Source organism: Monopterus albus, unplaced genomic scaffold (genome assembly GCF_001952655.1).
Source record: "Monopterus albus unplaced genomic scaffold, M_albus_1.0 scaffold123.1, whole genome shotgun sequence".
Classification (NCBI taxonomy): domain Eukaryota; kingdom Metazoa; phylum Chordata; class Actinopteri; order Synbranchiformes; family Synbranchidae; genus Monopterus; species Monopterus albus.
The window spans coordinates 986,231-999,559 of record NW_018128003.1 but is presented as its reverse complement, the minus strand read 5'-3'; the positions used below and the strand labels follow the sequence as shown (position 1 = coordinate 999,559).

The 13,329-nt window shown below is 40.1% G+C and overlaps 2 protein-coding genes across 3 annotated transcripts in view; both read left to right on the top strand.

The window, feature by feature from the left end:
- Positions 1-10,699, top strand: part of lrp4 (low density lipoprotein receptor-related protein 4) — a 110,950-nt gene extending 100,251 nt beyond the window's left edge. The window contains exons 26-38 of one of the 2 annotated variants that reach the window (XM_020612335.1): positions 1-163; positions 544-769; positions 933-1,236; positions 1,503-1,721; positions 1,951-2,085; positions 2,639-2,747; positions 3,106-3,250; positions 3,681-3,794; positions 4,101-4,212; positions 5,137-5,198; positions 6,017-6,104; positions 6,238-6,379; positions 7,356-10,699. In XM_020612335.1, coding sequence (XP_020467991.1) covers positions 1-163; positions 544-769; positions 933-1,236; positions 1,503-1,721; positions 1,951-2,085; positions 2,639-2,747; positions 3,106-3,250; positions 3,681-3,794; positions 4,101-4,212; positions 5,137-5,198; positions 6,017-6,104; positions 6,238-6,379; positions 7,356-7,694 — 2,158 coding nt within the window. In that variant the 3' untranslated portion in view covers positions 7,695-10,699. Of the gene's footprint in view, positions 164-543; positions 770-932; positions 1,237-1,502; positions 1,722-1,950; positions 2,086-2,638; positions 2,748-3,057; positions 3,251-3,680; positions 3,795-4,100; positions 4,213-5,136; positions 5,199-6,016; positions 6,105-6,237; positions 6,380-7,355 lie in introns of both variants that reach the window. The other variant, XM_020612333.1, reaches the window with a different exon arrangement.
- A 1,292-nt stretch (positions 10,700-11,991) lies between these two features.
- Positions 11,992-13,323, top strand: LOC109967019 (THAP domain-containing protein 1 B-like). The gene is made up of 4 exons (XM_020612331.1): positions 11,992-11,999; positions 12,404-12,644; positions 12,754-12,798; positions 13,031-13,323. Exons 1-4 carry the CDS (start codon positions 11,992-11,994, stop codon positions 13,199-13,201), a joined length of 465 nt encoding a protein of 154 aa, XP_020467987.1. The 3' UTR covers positions 13,202-13,323.
- The last annotated feature ends 6 nt before the right edge of the window (positions 13,324-13,329 follow it).

Genomic DNA, 13,329 nt, shown 5'->3' with positions numbered 1-13,329 from the left:
TTTTATGTACTGGACAGACTGGGGAGAGCACGCTAAGTTGGAGCGTTCAGCAATGGATGGATCAGACCGTGTGGTCCTCATCAGCAACAACTTGGGTTGGCCCAACGGCTTGGCCATCGACATGGCCGGCTCCCAGTTGCTCTGGGCTGATGCTCACACTGAGGTCAGAACTGGCTCCTTATGTCACCGAACAAATCAAAAATTATAATAGGACTAAATCCCTGGCTTGGGTTGTTAAGAACTTGTAATGCTGAAGAAACAGAAATTTAAGTTTGTTCTACTGTTACATTCATTGTCACTCTGGGTCTGAGGAACTGCTCACAATAATAGCAATATTGATCAATTTTGATATAACACTTTTTAACAAAAGAAAAATACTTTAAGAAGAAAAAAAGATCACTAACTGCAGAAATGCAATTCAGAAATTAGTAGAGATTTAAAGTTCAATTAGTAAAAGCTAATTGGCTAAAATGTAAATGCGTACAGATGAAAATCATTTCTCATTATCAAGTCATTGAGTCTCATCTCCTGGCTCCTCTGCAGCGTATTGAGGCAGCTGACCTGAATGGGCAGAATCGCCGCACACTTGTGACTCCAGTCCAGCACCCATATGGTTTAACCCTGCTGGGACCCCACATTTACTGGACTGACTGGCAGAGCCGCAGTATCCAGCGTGCTGACAAGAACACTGGAGCCAACACCATCACGGTGCGAGCCAACCTGCCTGGCCTGATGGATATCCAGGCTGTGGACAGGGAAAAACCACTGGGTGAGTCAGAGCACAGGATATTGAATATTGAACATTCAACGATGTTGTATTTATTGAGTTCCATTATGGAAAGTGTAGGATCCAGAGCATTCAGAGCTTCTTCTTTTCTTTTTAGTGCCACTGTGTCTCTTTTCATTGACCTTTCTTTCTCTGGCCTTTTCAGGATTTAATAAGTGTGGCAGGAGGAACGGGGGCTGCACCCACCTGTGCCTGCCTCGTCCCAATGGCACATCTTGCGCCTGTCCCACAGGCATCTTGCTCAAAGGAGACAGCAGATCTTGTGATGACTCTCCAGAGACATACTTGCTCTTCTCCAACCGTGTCAGTGTGCGTAGAATCTCCCTGGACACCAACGACCACACCGACGTCCACGTACCAGTGCCCGAGCTACACAATGTCATCTCACTCGACTACGACAGTGTAGACGGAAAACTTTACTACACAGATGTCACCCTGGATGTTATAAGGTGAAAATAAAAAAGTCTATAAGAAAACTCTTTTAAAACTTATTAGATAATGGAAACAAGTACAGATTCTGGATAAAGTCTTTGTGTTGTCGCTGTGCCCAAATGAATAAAGTGTAATTTGTTATTTGAATTGTGTGAAGAAAGGAAACACTATGAGCAAGACAGTGACATCGAAAACATGCCTATCAAAAACCATTCAGGCATAATCATTGAACTAAAAGGTTTGCTGACATTAATCAGCCCTATGTCATATCATTTTTCCTTAGGCGTGCAAACCTGGATGGCAGCGGCATGGAGACAGTGATCAGTCAGGGTTTGAAGACCACAGACGGGCTGGCTGTAGATTGGGTGGCAAGGAACATGTATTGGACCGACACGGGGCGCAACACCATCGAGGTGGCCCGGCTGGACGGTACAAGCCGTAAGGTTCTTGTCAACAACAGTTTGGATGAACCCAGAGCCATCGCAGTGTTCCCAAGCAAAGGGTAAGAGAGGGGAGTGTTCATCACCTTCAAATTAGAGTTTGGGTTTTGACTCATTAGCTGTTGACAGACATTTCTTAAGCCTTTTTATTTGTTTTTGAACTGTTCAAAGATGTGTTGAAGCCAGATAATAAACTGTGCTTAAATTAGCAGATGAAAAGGTGGAATATTAACAAAAGCAAAGTTTTTTGCAGTACAAAGGTTCCTCATCAGTTCAGACGTGTCTCTGCAGGTTCCTGTTCTGGACTGACTGGGGTCACATTGCAAAGATTGAGCGATCACACCTGGATGGCTCGGACCGAAAAGTCCTGATCAACACTGACCTGGGCTGGCCTAATGGTCTCACACTAGACTACGACACACGAAGGTCAGAGAGAGAAGCATGTAGGGGGGAAACTACATGTATGGCTTTTTTAATGCTGGAACCTTAAATTAGATTAGATTAGATATGGAAGTTTCATAGTCGAGTGATCTATAAGAGGAAGTCAGATCATCACAGTGTCTGAAGATACAGTATATCAACAAGACTCCAACATGAGAGTCCTGAAGATTATGCAATAAACAGTAATTGTATAACCACTCAATAGACAGAGATTCAGTCACATCATTAAAGGGTTTTACAAATATGACAGTTGGATACACTAAACTTGTACAATACAGTGTATTTCAAAACATCAGCACATACTGCATTCAAAGTGAACAAGACCATTTTATAGTTCAACATTAGGCAATAGTTTCAATATTAACAGTGAGTGGCAGGTGATGTATTACTGCAGGTCCATTTTGTCTATCCAACAGTTTGTTTTCTTGTGTGTATTTAGCATTGCAGCCTCACAGGATGTTTTTATACTATAGTCAGAGGGCTGTACAGTGTATTTACAGGCAGGACTATGTTTATGAATCTGAGATGTTTTCTGCAGGATCTTCTGGGTGGACGCCCACTTGGATAGGATCGAGAGTTCGGACCTAAACGGAAAGCTGCGTCAGGTCCTTGTCAGCCCAGTGTCACATCCATTCGCCCTTACACAGGTACCCCCAAACCTGGCCCTCTTCACTCTCAGCTGTCAATCACTGGGCTGATCCTTCCTCCTGGCTGCCTCCTCCACTCACCTGCTCTCTTTCACTCATTGGCTCACCCCATGCTTTTCACTAGTCGTCTCTCTGTCCTCCGGCTCATACTGAACCCATTCGACTTAACCATTTCTTCTGCTTCTCTTCCACTCTGACCCTCATTTTTCTTCCTCCTCTCTCCCTCCCCTTTCCGTTCCTTTTCTTCCTCCCATGCCCCTGCTCCTTGTCTGTGTTTTTCCTTTCCTCTCTTCTTCTCCCATTTTCCCAGTTGAAGCCGGGGTCCTCCCCTCTAATCCCTTTCTCCCGACTCTCGCAGCAAGACCGCTGGATCTACTGGACAGACTGGCAGACTAAGTCCATTCAGCGGGTGGACAAGCACACGGGGCGTAACAAGGAAACTGTTCTGGCAAACGTGGAGGGCCTCATGGACATTATAGTGGTATCACCTCATAGACAGACAGGTAACAAGGCTTTTCTTCTGACACCTCCAGCTGACATGGGAGTGTGTTTTCCTAGCAATAAAAAAGTCAAATTTTATTTATATAGCCTGATATTAAATTTGCCTCTAGGGGCTTTACAGTCTGTACAGCGCATGGCACACACCATCTGTCCTTAGAACCTTGAGTGCAATAGGAATCACACCACAAAATACATGTTCAAGGATGTGCATCGAATATTATCAGCATCTCATACATTCACAAAAAAATCAAAACAAAAAATTTGTCCAATCAGATTTCTTCTATTTCATTGTCTCCCTGTGGAAATTTGCATCTCACTTTGTATCACCGGACAAAATGACCATAAGTAAAGGAGGAAACTTTCCCTGATTTCTCATTCAGTCACTCAGGCTGTTTGGTGCTAGTTGTAAATGTTCCCTCTCCTCTCCTTTAGGTACCAACCTCTGTGGAGTAAATAATGGCGGCTGCACTCACCTCTGCTTTGCAAAGATCAACAGTTTTGTGTGTGCCTGCCCTGATGAGCCAGATGGGCGACCCTGCTCCACCAGTGAGTGACCACCATGCATTGTGTACTTGACTGTTGTATGTACTAATATTTTGATGTTCAGCTGAAATGAACCTTTACAACATACAGTATTTGTATGCTTTAGTCTTATTCCCATGTGCTTGGCCAGTAAGATTTTTTTTTAATAGCATGATCTTGGCCACAGTTATTCCAGGTTAAAAATAACAAAGAAAGAAAGGTCAAATCTTAATATAGCAGAACCAAATAACCAAAACACTGACAAAGATGAACAAAGCCTCTGGTATTTTCCAGCATACACAGGTTTTGATGTACATGTATATTTATCAGTTTCAGGTTACATCCCCACCTCTGCTGCCCGGGGAACCAGCAGCACACCTGTCCCCAACAAGATCCCCAAAGCTCCAACAGACATGCCACACAGGGGACCCTCACATGTAAAGTATGTCTTTGCCTGTGAATTGCTTTTTGTTGGTATACTTCAGGGCCTCTGCTTCTACTTCTACTTTTTGTTACCTTAAGGCTTTCTGTATTTTTTTTTTTTGGATCACAAGCATAAGGCCTTTTCCCTCTTCTTGCATAAACTAGGCTAGTTTTTTTGTTTTTGTTATTTTTCTTGTTTCAAGATATAATAAAGCTAAATGCAATTCATCCATCCCTACATCCATACATACAGTGGGTACAGAAAGTATTCAGACCCCCTTAAAATTTTCTTTTTTAATAAATCTGCAAAAATGTCAAAAATTCTGTGTTTTTCTGTCAATATGGGGTGCTGTGTGTACATTAATGAGGAAAAAAATGAACTTAAATGATTTTAGCATATGGCTGCAATATAACAAAGAGGGAAAAATTTAAGGGGGTCTGAATACTTTCCATACCAACTGTATTTCAGAATGCTTTCAGATTATCCCAGTGAGAAACACAGTAGTAGAATCGTTGCCAAGTACAGTATTTTGGCATTATTGAATTAAAATATCATGCACAACTCTTGTTGGTAAAACAATTTCAAATAGCACTGTCCACGCAAGATGCTGCCGTTTCATGTGATAGATATACTGAACTACTCAAGTTTGTTCATCTAATTTTAAGAACTTCTTTATAAGAAACAGCAATGATTGGAAAAGGGAAGTTGCTTTTCCTCACTAAAGAAAAAATATTCTGTTCTTAAGCCTCTAAAGGTTTGGTAAATTTGTGTTATGCAAGTATTCATCTTCAACTGAAAAACATTTTTCAGCCAATTACATGAGCTTACAAAAACTCTTCCCTTCAAAGTCTGCAGAGACTTATCTTAAAAAAATCAGTTGTAAATCTATTGGTTAGAATGTACAATATTGCCTCATGCTGGTTTCTGTCTTATATTTTGCAGCTGCACTGACAAGAACGTAAATGTAGAAGGCTGCTCGAGCAATGTGGTGACAGCTCCACACGGTCAGTATATGAAAATGTGATGTCCTCACCAGTTTGCACACTGTACACTCTTAAAGCAACAGTCTGACATTTAGAAAATTCACAATTACCATCTTAATAACATTGATTTATTCATATGTATGAAGTACAGAGATGGGTCCAGGATGTGTCTAGCCCAGCTTAGCTCAAAGACTTGAAGCAGAGGGGAAACTGCTAGCCTAGCTCTGTGAAAAGTTTAAGTGACCACCATTCAGCAGCTTCTTACTTTACACCCTGTGTCTTGTTTATTTAACAACTGAAAACACAAATGGAAAATTCAAACATTGTGGTTTAGGTGAACTTTGATGTAGCTGTTGGTTCCTAGCTTGCTAACTAACAGCTCTGGAGTTCTGAGGTGCTGCATTTTCTATTTTTGATGGATCTTGGCTTTCCCCTGCTTCCAATTCAGCTTTGCAAAAGCCACAGTTACAGTATGTTGTGTGGAAACTACAATAATTTTCATTTTCCAATATCACACAAAGAAATATGGATGCTGAAGTCAACTATCATCATAATATAATTTTTTTTTTATATAGGACTTTTCACAAACAGCTGCAGAGTACAGATTAAACTAAATCAAAGCATCCAATTTTAAAAAGCCATTTTGAAATGGTGATTTTTATAATGCTGTATTTACAAAATGCACAGTATTTTTAACCTTCACAAGGCCAAACTCTGCAGTCATACAACTCTGAGTCAGAGTCTGATGACATTGTTCACTCAGTGTTAAGGTAATAGTATGTAATATTCTTTTAAGCAAAAGCATTGAATTTGCTCTGTAAACATGCCATGTATTATAGGAGAAGGACTTCATATCAGCTATGTGATTGGCGGGGTTCTGACCATCCTGGCTATCCTGATTCTCATTGCTGCCTTCATTATTTACAGGTCAGTCCCCAGCTTGAAAGCTCTTTGTTTTCTTATTCCCTGGAGGTTTTATTTGCATACAGAACATTTGATACACAGTAAATAGTTCAAAATGTAAGCCATGTGCTGTTTTCATCCTGATTTTTATCAACAGACATAAAAAGTCAAAGTTTGCTGACCCAGGAATGAGCAACCTGACCTACAGTAACCCCTCATACCGGACATCCACACAGGAGGTCAAAATCGAGGCGTCACAGAAACCTCCAATATATAACCAGCTGCGATATAAGAAAGAGGTAACGTGCTGTCTAGACACTGAAGTGGAAACAATATGGTTTTTTTTTTTTTTGTTTCGTAGACAAAAGGATTGAATGTGAATCTAGGATACTGTCATAGAATGATCATAGGCTGTGTAGATGTACGGTGGGTGACCACAGAGTCTGATGACTTTTCAGTTTAGTTTTGGTCATACTGGTTGTGTTGAAATATTGTGGTGTGACACAAGCAGCACCCAGACACCAGCACTCACCTTTCCTCCTGTATCTCCCTCACTGCAGCTCTCTCATCCCTACAACTCCCTCTCTCCCTTTATCTTTTGACCCACTTGTCCTGTGGAGAGGTAGTTGCACACAGCATGGGGAAGTCGTGTCCTGTCAAGTTCTGGTTTCTCTGATGTGTCCTCTGCTGTTTTTATTTTTATTCATTTGTTTATTTTTGTCTTTCACTGCATGCAACTTACTACTCAAAATTTAAATAAAATATAATAAAATAATTTTAACACTTTGGTGCGATTTCTAAACACTGCGATCAGTAGCATGTTAATGTTTATACTACTTACCAGGTTTTTTAACTCACATTTCAACAGGCAATGAATCTAAATGTGTGGCTAGATTTTTGTTAAAGGTACAGCATGTCTCATCATTAAACATATCATTTGATTGCCTTCTTTGTGTTGTAATTGTATACCTGTAGCACCTTAATTTGAAAAACTACCTCAGGAAAAAAACAATATTAGTAAAAGGAATCAACTTACTGTGCATGGGTTGTGTTTGAAATCTTGGTTCTGAAGTGTTTTGCAGTTGGCCGATGAATTGATTAAGGGGAAATCCATCTAACATTTTGGTGATGCTTGCATAGCTGATGTCATCATCAATAAACTGTGTTGTTGTTTTTTTTTATCAGATTGAAGGGTACCTAAGGGTGGATTTTCCCTTTAAACCGCTGATATAGAGGCCATCGCTGTGACTGAACTAATCATGTCTTGTTGTCCAGGGGGTTGTGGATGGAGGCTACAAGGAGAAGATCCGTATCGTGGAGGGTGTGTGTCTCCTGTCCAATGACGAGCTTTACTGGGATGACCTAAAACAGATCAAGCCATCCCGAGGTGGCTTACACACCTGCATGCGTACAGACACAGTGTCCCTGCAGGCCAGCAGCGCTTCACTAGACGATGGCGAGACGGAGCAGCTTCTCCAGGAGGAGGCGTCTGAATGCTCTTCCATAACCACTCTGACTCCTTCAGCCATCACCCCACAGCGTCATGTCCAGCACAGCCTGCCTGACACCAGCTGGCCCACCACACGCAAGCCCTCCACTGAGAGCGAAGTGTGAGGGAGGCCCCCCTGCCCCCAGTGCTTTATCTCAACCTCCATTACCTAAAACACACACACACACACCAGCCTGGTACAAACACACAAAGATAAACAGGTACTGTACAGTTAGCAGTTGCATCTGTAGAGTAACACTACATATGAATCTGGTTAGACACAACTTAGCTCCTATAAACACAAGTTACAGTATATCTCTGAAACTGGGGCTCCATCCTACACACAGGCATACACAAACAGTACAGTCCAGTATCTTCAGTGCAGCTGCCTTTAGGCAAAATGATAAACTAATGAGCATGCTGGAATAAGAAAGCAAAGAACTCTGGGGAGGAAGTGAACAGAGAGACACAAGCATTATGTGGAGCCTTTCACAGGATGCAGACTCTGTGTGACAAACGCTTCTCTCTGTGCAGCTTCACCTTTATTAATATTATTTGTATTTTTTGCGAACTTACTCTATGGACAAAATAACCACAATACGCTATCTAATGCCACTCATGTCTTTATAAACTCTATTTATGAATTTGTACTTATAGAGTGGGTTTGCTGACTTTCAGAGAAAGGCAAGTGTCAGGTTAGAACTTTGTGCTGCAGGACTGGGCATTCAAGAGTTGTATTTATGACAGTGCCAAAGGGTGGGGCTTCAGAGTCTCCATGCTTCTTTTAGCATTTACACTTCATTAGAAATGTATCTTAATTATGGATTGTTTGTTCTGGTTGACTTTACTGATTTGCCCTCACCTCAGTGATGACACCTGCTTCTGATTTCTTCTTTTATAGCTTCCAGCAGGTCAGTCAAGAGTTCACTATAGCTGGTACTCTCCTTTGGTTGCATGAGTGCATTCATCCTCCACAAAAGTAACCTAAAAGGAGGCTTTTGTTTGTGTGCGTGTGTGTGTGTGTGTGTGTGTGTGTGTGTGTGTGTGTGTGCGTGTGCGTGTGTAGGTTTTTAAGTTGTAAACTAACCATTGCTGATTCTTGGGCAGAGCAGAGGAAGCTGTGATAAAGTAACAGCCTAAGTGCCAAACATTTCTTTCTTTCTTTTTTTAGCGGTATATTTATTTTTCTCAGAGGTTTTAAAATATACATGTCGCTCTTTTAACTCGGGTTTGGTCACCCAAATCACAGAAAAACGCATATTCTCATTTAACACTACTGTTATTCAGCCCTGCAGATAGTTGTGGTTTTACAAAGCCAATGTGAGACTTATTCTGCCAAAACGTACTGGGGTTTCCTTTGGAACTCCTGCCTCGGTCTCACTGAACGTTTTTTTTAATTGGTCTTTCTAAAATATATATACACACACACACATATATATACAGTGAAACATGATCTTGCCCTCCTCTCTGGTGGGTGTTGAAAAGCATTCTGGGAATTGTAGGAGGTCAGCAACTGTGGAGGGAAAGCTAAATTTTAATATTCATTCATTCATTCATTTTCTACCGCTTAGTCCCTGAACGGGGTCACGGGTGGGGCCAGAGCCAATCCCGGCCGGCAATCGGGCGAAGGCGGGGTACATTTTAATATTTGTGATGTTAAAATAGTTTGAGCAAGAAATCATCCATGACAGCACTTATTATTACAATTTGGAACTCTGATTTTTTTTTTTTTTTTTAGATCCGCAACAATTCATTTTAAGTGCTACCAAAAGCCCATAACTTTGAATTGTCCTTAAAAAAAAATTCTGCACAGGAGGGTGTGTTGCAAGTATTCGTCACCAGTGTTCCCTTATCCGTGATAAACACCACATTCTCATTCAGCTTTTTAGCTGTAATCTCAGCTGTCTAAAATGTATAAGCTCTTCAGTTCTTGCTGTCCATTCTTATAGCTCATAACTTTGATCCACAATGGTCTTATGCTTGTAGGTTTTTAGATGTGTCACTCCAAATGTTATTATGATTTTGAACTAGAGTTTTTTTGTTTCTAGAACATAATCACAGATGTTCCAGTCTCACTTTGGCTCTCTGTTAAAGTTACATAGTTGTGAATTTCAGAGGCGGCTATATCAAGAAACTTGGCACAAATATTTGTGTGGCCAAACACGATTAGTGATAAATGAGAACCTGCTGTTCTTTTTGTAATTTGAGTTTTTAGTAATACAAATGTGCACTTGCAGTATCTGCCACAGTACAGTATAACAAAAGGGTAACTTTGGAACACTGTGCATGTCTGATCCCATCAGACAGTGAGGGTTATAGTTTATAAAAATATCACTGACAACTTTCTGAAAAATGAATTTAATACAAGTAATGGTGTTATGCATCGCTTTAACGTAAAGTACCGTTCTATCTATTGTTGAAATATGGTACAAGGACATACTATATTGTTATACTGACATATATCCGTTAGGCTTCATAGAACCTTGTATTTTAAAGTATCTGCTACTAGTTCAGCAACTTGCTGATTTGCTGCTAGATGAAGCACTGAGGCTGATGAAAGAGGGTCTTGGCAGCTACATAACTATGGTTTCTGAGGGTTGGTTGTCAGTAGGCTGACAGAGAATCACAGCAGCCCAGTAACCAAGTATCCCGCCTCACAGTCCCACCATCTTTGCTGCATGAATTCACAAACTGTACATATTTTATCATGCAGACATAAGCAAACATTTCTGTTGAAGATATTGCATTGATTAAGTTGTATATTATTTTGTACAAATGGATTTTATGAGCGTTTTTAGACGTGTTACTTTTACTCACTGGAGAAGAACATTTTTGTTTATTTGTTTTTGCTGGATTATTTTAACCACTGTGTTTCCAAGCTTTGTAAATGATAGGAAAGATGCCAGTTATTTAATAGTGCTCTTTTTTCTTATGAAATACTGTTTGCATATAGCTGTTGTAAAGTTAACAAAAAGAGATATTTATGATTTCTGTTTGGTTGTCACTTGATGTGTAAATATGAAAAGACTGTATATGTATTTCAGTGGCAGTACTAACATGTGTTGTGTGATATAGTGAATTATCACTTTGCTATCTTTTAATATAAAATTGCATTTGCATTTCAATGAAACGTTTGGCTCACACATCTTTGCACTTGCTGCTCTTATTCAGATGCCTTCCTCATCAGGCACAATGATCAAATATCAGAAAAAAAAATATGTTGTAGTAGTGCAGACAAAGTAGCAGTAGAATTACATTATTTGTAGCACTAGGCTTGTAGAGGGTAACAGGAGCCAATCCCAGCTGACACGAGGTGAGAGGTGGGGTACACCCTGGACAGGTCTCCAGTCCATTCCAGGGCTGATACATATAGACAGAAATTAACATTCACACCCATTTGGAGTCACCAATGAACCTACACTGTAAATTCTAGCAAGTAAGGTTTGCTTAAAAATTGAGGAACCCAATTACTGTGGGGGAAAAAATGAAGTAGACAAACTTAACACTGTCAAGTTGTGTGAAGTGATTGTGTTTTGAATGTTTTACATTTCTCAGTTAGAAGAAGAACTGCAAGAAGAACGTGCAGTTGCAGCTGTTGGAAACACTGTACCAAAGTTAGTACAAAGATAGCATGCAAGGCTGCCCAGGTGGCTTTGTTTATTTGTAAGCATATGAGGGTAGGGACTGAATTCAAGACTAGCCTTTATCATGCTTTGAAACAGGAGGCAATATGTTTGTAAGTTAACAATACACTTCCTAAATAGTGAAATATAATACAGAAAAATGTTACATTTGAATGTGATGTTACACTGTCAAAAATAAAAAATGAAAAACCTATCAATTGATAAAACAAAATTCAGGAAATGAGTATTACCAGTTTTTTTTTCCAGTATCTTAACATAAAGAGTATATGAAAGTTTTTTAAGACTACTCGCCCCTTTAACCCCACTCCCTACCAATCGGTGGTGGTAATGCAGCAGTTCGTTGTTTGCCAACTACCATTATGAAGAAGAAGAATGAAGAAAAAAAAAATGAACGAAACAAGAAGAAAGCTATAATAAACGTAAGCAAAAATGTTTGTTAACAAATGTCTTGTCTTTTCGCCCGATGTGGGTTTGTAACGTATTGCGTGATTAGGTTGACTGTTTTTATTGTAGTCATGTGCAAATGAAGCAATGAACCAGTATTGAACCACTTCATTAATTGTCTCAAAAATAGGTTCATTCATTCAAAGCTTTGTTTCAGTGACATCTAGTGGTGAAATAGGAGACAGCAAAACAATGTTTTAATAATGTGATGAGTGTAACTAGGGTTTGTGTGAATGATGTAAAGACTGTTTGATTAGTCGGTCTGTTGATTCTATAAACGTGTGTAGTGTAGTAGTTGGGGGAAGGTGCGCTTGTGGAAACAGGATGTGCTAAGATGGTAGGGTGCGCTTGTGTAACTAGGGCAGGGTGTGATTATGTACGTTGGATGGAGATGCAAAGATTTTTATTGATGTAGCAGTTCAAGTTTGGAGTTTGGAGCTTGTATCGGAGCATCGGTGTCAGTCGGCCATCACTAGTGAGTAGCAGGCTTTCCCATAGTTTAGTTCCAGTCAGATAAAGTGTATCAAGTGACAATGGGGGAAAATACTTATTGCACATAAGTTATTGCAAAGATGGCAGAATTTACTAACAAAGATCTTAGAGGCAAGAAGGAGGTGACACAATAAATCAGCAACAAAACTGCACTTGTACATTCAGCTCTTTAACTTGTTTTTGATGGTAATGTCTTGATAAAAATATACAGCATCTTACTACTGTAAAAAAAATTAAATTAAATAAAAAAAAAGACTTATTTGTTATCATCATCTTTCATCCACCCTCCTGTGCGCCAGTTTCCCACTGAGCAAGCCTCAACTTGCTAGCAAATGGGTGCACAGCCTAGGAATGAAAAATTTCATCCCAACTGCCAACACCTGCCTCTGCTCGGACCATTTCAGGACCGACTGCTTCAGGGACTACAACGGCAAACAGTTTCTGAGGGAAGATGCCGTCCCCACCATATTCGCTCAGAGACAGGATTCATCGAAGGTGCAGGCTGACAACATTATATAGACTATTCTTCAGACTATAATTCAAGTTTGTTTTCAGTACAAGTCATCCTGTTTTATACTGAGTGAATACTATGAAAATTCCACAGATTGGACTCCGTAAAAGAGGGGTGATACCAAAGGAGACAAATGTGGTGAGTGGGAACATAAGCAGTCAGAGACAGAGTGAGAGAGGCTGCCAATCTACACAAAGACAAAAGAGGAGGAATGAGGGCGAGTGCTCTGTTACTGTTGTCTGTGCTGTGGGTAGATAATGCTTGGTTTATTGTTAGAAAGTGTCATACTATGGTATATAAACAGTATTACTGCATATACAGTATGGACAATATTGTGTGTTTACACTAACTCTGTACTTTTTTTTCTAAGGTTTCTGCGGCTCAGTCTTTCATAAAAGAGGTGGTTCTCCTGCTAGACCATACATCTACACTTGTGCCAAGGTGTGCCACTAAAACTTGGCTATTTGAAAATGGACACATCAAGTCTACTGTGGAATTTAGCTGCATGTGGAGTGCCAATAAAATACCTATTGATTTATAACTAACTCAGCTGCTGATCTATTGTGATACAGCTAGGTAGGTAGTTGTTGATTTGTTGTGATACAGTTAGTTGGTTATCTGTGTTTTAGCTATCTAGCTGCCGACCTATAGAGCTATAAAGTGAGAGAA

What these genes read in the sequence shown, in the direction of transcription:
- LOC109967019 (XM_020612331.1), top strand. An exon ending in AGAGACAGGATTCATCGAAG is followed by an intron (nt 12,645 to 12,753) that starts GTGCAGGCTGAC and finishes AAAATTCCACAG; the next exon opens with ATTGGACTCCGTAAAAGAGG. An exon ending in TACCAAAGGAGACAAATGTG is followed by an intron (nt 12,799 to 13,030) that starts GTGAGTGGGAAC and finishes TTTTTTTCTAAG; the next exon opens with GTTTCTGCGGCTCAGTCTTT.